Source organism: Phoca vitulina, unplaced genomic scaffold (genome assembly GCF_004348235.1).
Source record: "Phoca vitulina isolate PV1807 unplaced genomic scaffold, GSC_HSeal_1.0 scaffold2, whole genome shotgun sequence".
NCBI classification, from domain to species: Eukaryota; Metazoa; Chordata; class Mammalia; order Carnivora; family Phocidae; genus Phoca; species Phoca vitulina.
In genome coordinates, this window is record NW_022589705.1 from 17,760,306 (window position 1) to 17,767,635 (window position 7,330).

Sequence of the window (7,330 nt, forward strand, 5' to 3'; positions counted from 1 at the left end):
GGTCACTGCAGACATGATTCATTAAGATTAGGTCAGTAAGGTGGGCCCCAATCCAATATGATTGTTGTCCTTATAACAAGGGGAAACCTGGAGACAAACATGCACCCACAGAGACCACTGAGTAAAGATAAGATATCAGATGAGACTTCTATAAGCCAAGGAATGTGAAAGATTGCCAGCAAAGCAACTGAAGCTAAGGGAAAGCATGAACAGATTCTTCCTGGCAGACCTCAGAAAGAACTAACATGGCCAATACCCTGATCTTAGAATTTCAGTCTGCAGAACCACAAGACAGTAACTTTCTACTGTGGTACTTTGTGACAGCAGCCCTAGCAAATTAATACACACTATTTTTTTATGACAAATTTATCTTAAATATACTTAGTGGACATCAAACATTGCCCTAATGGGGGAAAGATGGTAAACCTCTTCTGTATGTTATTCTGTATGCAATTAAGTTCCCTTTTCAAGAGGTTTAAAGATAGCTTGGGAATTTTAATACTCATCAAAATGAGATTTTAATTTTATTTAAATTTTAAGTAACTTTAATTTTCATTAAAATGTTATTTCATTTTCAGTATATTATAAAATGATTCCACCTGAAAAACCACTCCTTCTTCTAAAGTGGAAGAACATCATGTTCTCTCTTTTTTTTTTTTTTAAAGATTTTTTATTTACTTGACAGAGAGAGACACAGCGAGAGAGGGAACACAAGCAGGGGGAGTGGGAGAGGGAGAAGCAGGCCCCGCACCAAGCAGGGAGCCCAATGCCGGGCTCGATCCCAGGAGCTGGGATCATGACCAGAGCTGGGATCATGACCCGAGCTGAAGGCAGATGCTTAACGACTGAGCCACCCAGGCGCCCCAGAATATCATGTTCCCTTAAAGCACTGCAATATGGTCTTTTTATTTAAACCTGGTATCATGATTTGAAAATTACTCAGCTGCACCTATGTAGGCAAACTTATATGAAAAAGAGTCTACTTCTAGTTCTCTGTTCACCTACCATGTATCAAAATACTACTCATGAGGAATTCCTATTTTACTGTTCATCTTCAATATTAGCAAATGTTTCTTGTTTTGAATTATCATTTAAACCACATGGCATAAATTTCCTTATAAATAAAGACAGCATGAGAATATTTCAGGTTATCTGATTTATATACCAAATGTAACCTGAGGAAGAAAAATTAGTTGCTAAAAGCAGCATTCTTTTTTTAGGCTCCCATCTTTAAACACTGTCAGTTTCTCTATGATTAATTTTTAAACTTTTTTTAAGTGACTACTTTCTAAAGATATTTTAATAATGAAAACTTCTTAGGATACAAAAGAGAAACCTGATCATTGAAGCAAAATATAATAAACATGAATAGAACATTTAGCAAAAGAAACTTTTGGAAAAGATTTTAAGGTCTAGTGGAGGCAAAAACAAAGAAAGGGAGAAAAGAGCCCATAAACTGAAACTTAAGAGACATATCCACCAAATACTACAGATCTTGTTGGGATTAGATCTTGTTTGGATTCTGATTTATTAAAACAACTGTAAAAAGAAATTATGAGATAATAAGGGTCATCTGAACACTCACTAACTAGACACTTGATATTAATAAATTGCTAATTTTTTAAATAAATTGCTAATTTTTAAAGATGAGAATGGCATTGGGTAATGTTTAAAAAAGGGGGTGGGCTCTTATTTTTTAGAGACTCATACTGAAGTATAAGTATTTCTTTTAAAAGAAATTATAGTTGGTATCTGTGTTAAAATAATCCAGTGGTGCGGCAGGTAAAAGCATAAGGAAGGTAAAAGCAAGAGGAAATGGAATAGGGTACATGTTGATAAATGTTAAATCTGGGTGATGGGAAGGGACCTGAGGTTCATTAAACTCTCTACTTTTACTTACGTTTAAAATTTTCCATAATAATTTTTTAAAAAGTCTATTGATAACTAAGATAACAGTGTATTTATAGTGGTTGTTAAAGATTAACTCAAAACTGAAGCTAGGGAATAATCAAGATAGGTTTTCATGAGATAGAAAGGAGAAAAGAAACTACTAACTGTCAATTTATTACCAAGAAATTAGAATCCTGACATTTGTATAAGTTGTTAAGCTAACGAGAGTTACGATGAAAAACCCTCAACTCCACTACATTCCATTATATAATCCCTTACTTTAAAAAATTCTCAGCAAAATTGAATATTTATCTGCATTTCTATGGTGAAAAGTAATGCTGTAGGAAAGCAAAAGTCATCACCATGGACTGGTAAGTAATGTTGTCCTTTGAGAGGGGAAAAGCTGATAAAAGACTAAGATATACATGTTTTAATTCTATAGAAAAATGTGATTAATGGAAGCACATTCTTTACCAAGGAGTTACTTTACAAACATATGCTAAGACATATTATACAAAGTAAGAACAAATCAGTGTCCAGTATGGCCTAAAACATTTCCTGAACAGGGGCGCCTGGGTGGCTCAGATGGTTAAGCGTCTGCCTTCGGCTCAGGTCATGATCCCAGGGTCCTGGGATCAAGTCCCACATCGGGCTCCCTGCTCAGCAGGGAGCCTGCTTCTCTCTCCACCTCTCTCTCTCTCTGTGTCTCTCATGAATAAATAAAAAAAAAAATTAAAAAAAAAAACATTTCCTGAACAAATATTTACTTTGGTAATACAAAGACATTTACTTTAGAGTTATATGACTTCCCTCTATGTCTAAAGGCAAAATGATTGTAATAGCCTTGGTAAAAAATATTACTGAAATTAAATTTTCTAACAGACAGTGAAGTACACATAAAAGAGCATAAGAACAAAGGAAACTATACTGAGATACTAGAAAAAAAATCATGGTGTAGTGGAAAAAAACAAAAACGAAAAAACAAAAAACCTTGGATGACAGGTGCTTTTAGGCTCTGCTGTTACTCTGGGAAAAAAAACCCTGGGCCTTGGTTTTCTATCTATAGAAGAAGTCAAACTAGCTTATCTCTTTCTAGTCCCACTTCCTGAGCCTACAGTATCTTTCTTAGAAAGAATCTCTGACTTTCAGCAGAATACCTGTTTGACTGGAACAAAGACCACATTTGCAACTAGGCATGACCAAAATGATAAAGGTTTAGCCACTGAAATATAAGTCAAAGTGCTCTATGTCTGTCCAGATAAATCTCCTTAAAAGAGACTATATATACTTTTTATCTCTTTTTCCCTCCACTCTAGACAATCTGCTGCTAGGGATGGCTGGAACTCTAACAACCATCCTGGAAATAAAGTTTTGTCTTATTTAAGAAATCATTATTTGGAATTTTTCTGTAATTTCAAAAAGAACTTAATCCTAGATGGTACAAAACCACATACTTATACTATATTAACTTGAGATTAAGTAGTTATTCAACAATAAATAGCAATGAAAATAAAATGCTAGAAGGAAAAAGAACCCTAGAAGGAAAGATCACATATGGTATTCCTACCATTTTCCTACTAACTTCAAAGAATAAGAGAAAAGAGGGGTTTAATGATTTTCCTCCCCTCTAATAGGGGTAGTTAGTATGTTTAGTGTAGGTAGATTAATTCCATACATTCATTATTCCCTCATTCTTCATTCAGCAAATATGTATTAAGCACACTATGTGCCATGTACTAAGGTACCTGAATAAGACAGAAAAGATCCCTATTTTAATGAAGTTTACATTGTAGTGGAAAAGTAAAAAGCAGTGGATATTTAATATGGTGGAAAAATACACAGAAGCTTAGCTATTCTTCCACTGATGACACATTCTCACCATCAAAAATATAAACTAATTATAACTAAGTTCTTCCTTTATTTTTTTAAAGATTTTATTTATTTATTTGAGAGAGAGAGAGCGCAAACACATGGAGAGAAAAAAGCAGACTCCCCACTGAGCAGGGAGCCTGACTCGGGGCTCGATCCCAGGACCCTGAGATCAGGACCTGAGCCGAAGGCAGATGCCTAACCGAATGAGCCGCCTAACCAAATGAGCCTAAGTTCTTCCTTTAGATAATGAAGGCTCTAAACAAGAAGCAGAACTATTTAATATTCTTTGCAACTAGATCAACTGTTTCTATAAACCTTTATTTGTGAAGAGAGAGCATGTTTTACCCATCTTTTAATTTCATAATGGAAAAAAATTCTTGACATTTCAATATTCATAACATCTTGAAACTTAATTTTTATAGAATGAAAATGAACACAGAAATGACTATGATAAACAAAATAAATTTTGGTAAGGCATTTTTTCAAGGAACTTAAAATCTAATTGAAACTTTAGGAACAGAGATAATCCAGTCATATAAAGAAATTGTTGATCACTCAACAAAAGGGACTAAAAACTGTAATATCTAAATAAGACATAGAAACCCAGATTATGAAAAGGCCCAAGCAATTTTTAAATATGCCAAGGTTTCAAAAGCAATGTGTTTGTACTCCCAATCCTCTGATAAAAATTAATATTAGGGAATAAGTGGTTGTGGATATGGAGGTTAACCTGCTGATGAATACCTACTAAATGATTTAGGTATGACAGACATTAGTTCAGAGCCGGATTTCAAATGTGGAAGATATAATAACACAATCAAAGAGAGTAAACTGGAGGAAAAGAGATCCTAAAGTCAGGAGAACAAGCCACCAAAGGGCAGAAGAAAAAGTCATGTACCACTGATGTTTTCCTTATGTACCGTGCATACTGACAAATGGCTTGGAAAACAGTGGTTTTAGTACAGTTGACCCTTGTACAACACAGGCTTGAACTGCATGAGTCCACTTATATGCAGATATTTTTCAATACACTAAGGTACCATAAATGTATTTTCTTCCTTATAATTTTCTTAATAACATTTCCTTTTCTTTAGCTTACTTTATTGTAAGAATACAGTGTATAGTACATATGACATACAAAATATGTGTTAATCAACTGTTCATGCTATCGCTTAGGCTTATGGCCCATAGTAGGCTATCTGAAGTTTTTCGGGGAGTCAAAAGTAATACACAGATTTTTGACTGCACAGGGTTCATGCTCCTAATCCCCATGTTGTTCAAAGGTCAACTGTAATTTCCTCAATAGATCTCTACAGGTCAAAAAATTTACTTTATACCTAACTTTCCATGAAAGAAGTGGTCAGGCACTTCAAATATAATTCCCTTGAACGAGACATTTCACATAGTAATTTACGCAATGGAAGGCCATATTGAAAGATAGTGTATTGTAATATAAAGTAACTGTAGCTAAAGTGTACATATGCAAACCAAGTTATAGTCTTGATACAATCAAGTACATATGCCACAATACGGCATAATTTAAGAAGAGCAAAATATATTATAAATACTGTATATTTATAATAAAGCATGATTATTACAATACAACATAATGCTTTTAATATACAAAATACATTGAAGGGTAGTCCTATTATGGGATACGTATATCTACTTCCCGGAGGATTCAAAATGGTTATTATATATACTAAAATTTATTATGTTTCAATATGCCTTTTAAAGGGGTGACTAAATCAATAACCTGAGTATTTTTTATAAAATTGAGTTGACATCTGAACTGAAAAGAAGTCCACTTTTTCACATAAAAATGTAAATGTCACAAAAAATGGTGATCTTATTTAATGTCATTGTTCAATCTCAATAGAGATAAAGATCAAGGACAGCAATTCTCTCTGAAAACGGACTATAAAGGAAAGAGACTAACTCTAATTAATAGAAAATAAAGTATAAATGGCATAGGTTCTTAAGCTGGGGTTCAAGATGTATTTCAAGGAACACAGTATCACCCTGAATGAAGTTTTATATAAAATTTTGAGTGTTGGTTTTTATCAGATTCTCAAATGAGTGTGAGATTTAAAGAGCATTCAACACACTTAGAAGTGTAATGATCTTATTGTTAGCTGAAGAATTTTACAAGCCCGTAAGTTATTCAACAGCAAATACCCAGATAATAGTACTTCACTTCCAGAGTCCCTGAATTTACCTCTTCGCAAAGCAGTTTCAAAACCAACCAAACAAACCCAAAGATGGCACAGAAACCCATCAACTCAAGAGATGTAAGTTTGTAGAAAACTATATGGGATTTTTTACTGCAGTCAAGATCAGAGGAAAATCATCTGACAGTTGCAACATAAAATTAAAGAGAAGAGAATGACACATATTTCTCCGGATATCCCCTTTATAAAGCTCTTTCCCATTCCAAGACCTAATAAATTAAGTTGAACATCTCAGATATTCCCTCTCGGAATCTTAAGGATGAAATCCAAATGCCACTCCCCCACAAGAGAAGCAAGGAACACTCCCACCCCAAAGAGGCAGGAAACAGGTTTCTCCCAATTCCAAGAACGTGAGCAAAGCGAAGGTTTGTAGTCAAGGATGACTATCAGACAAAATGAAGGAGACTTGTCACTCTTGTTTGACGGGAGGGGTGGGAAGGCGGGACCCAAACCTTAATGCTGCCGCACACGATGGGGCCCGGATCCTCAATGTAGCCTTGCCAGATTGGTGTGGAACTGAGAAAGCAACTCAGCAGCAGAGCTGAATGGCAAAGGCAAGACCTGAACCTCCTGGTGAGGAGCTACGTGGCACTAAGCAAACAGTGCTTCGTCTCCCCCACCCCCTGCTTCCGCCCTGCCTTTCCCCTTTGGTTACCAGTTGCTCCAGATGCCGTAGAGTAATTCAACAAAAGCGAAAGAAAGGTTCAGGCACAGGAAGAAAAACAGGTTCCGGGACGTCTTGTCCGACAGGATAGACCTGGGGGAGTGATAAAAGTGGAGAAGAGGCGGGAGTCAAAGGGGTGCCAGGACCCGGAGGTTGGGTCCCCTTTCAAGACCCTCCCAGTCCAAACCTCCTTTCCTCACAGGGAAGGAAGGTGTCCCTGACGCTCCCTCCCTGTACCTCGGGCTATCCTTAGGTCTGGGCCTTCTCCCCTTCGGCCGGATACCCCCTTCCCGCAAAAATAGCACCCGCACCTAAACCAGCCCGAAATCTTGCCGAACAGATTGAACTTGGGTGGTTTGTATTCATCGTCCTTGATGGACAGGGGCAACATCTTCTCTGCCCGGCGAAGCGCCGGGTCTACTCCCCTCTAGAAGTGGCTCCGTGGGTGATGGTAGTGACAGTGGTGACGCCTCAGATGGGATTCCCCAGCGTTTGTCCCGGGCCGCGCGCCGCTTCGAGACACAGACAGACACAGACACACACCCGGGAACTCGCCGACTTCCGGCCCGGGCCGCGCAACGCGTCCTGGGACGCGAAAGGGGGAGGCGGGCCCGGGGGCGGGGCTTGCGCGGCGGAGGGCGGGGCTTACGGCGGGAGCGAGGTGGGACCTGCG

General features: G+C 37.5%; 1 protein-coding gene across 1 annotated transcript in view; it reads right to left on the reverse strand.

Annotated features, from left to right (window-relative positions):
* Nucleotides 1-7,232, reverse strand: part of SLC30A7 (solute carrier family 30 member 7) — a 92,932-nt gene extending 85,700 nt beyond the window's left edge. The window contains exons 1-2 of the mRNA XM_032422588.1: nucleotides 6,969-7,232; nucleotides 6,649-6,750 (exon numbers count right to left, since the gene is read on the reverse strand). Of these exons, the coding sequence (XP_032278479.1) occupies nucleotides 6,649-6,750; nucleotides 6,969-7,048 (182 nt within the window). The 5' untranslated portion in view covers nucleotides 7,049-7,232. The remainder of the gene's footprint in view (nucleotides 1-6,648; nucleotides 6,751-6,968) is intronic.
* Nucleotides 7,233-7,330: the final 98 nt, after the last annotated feature.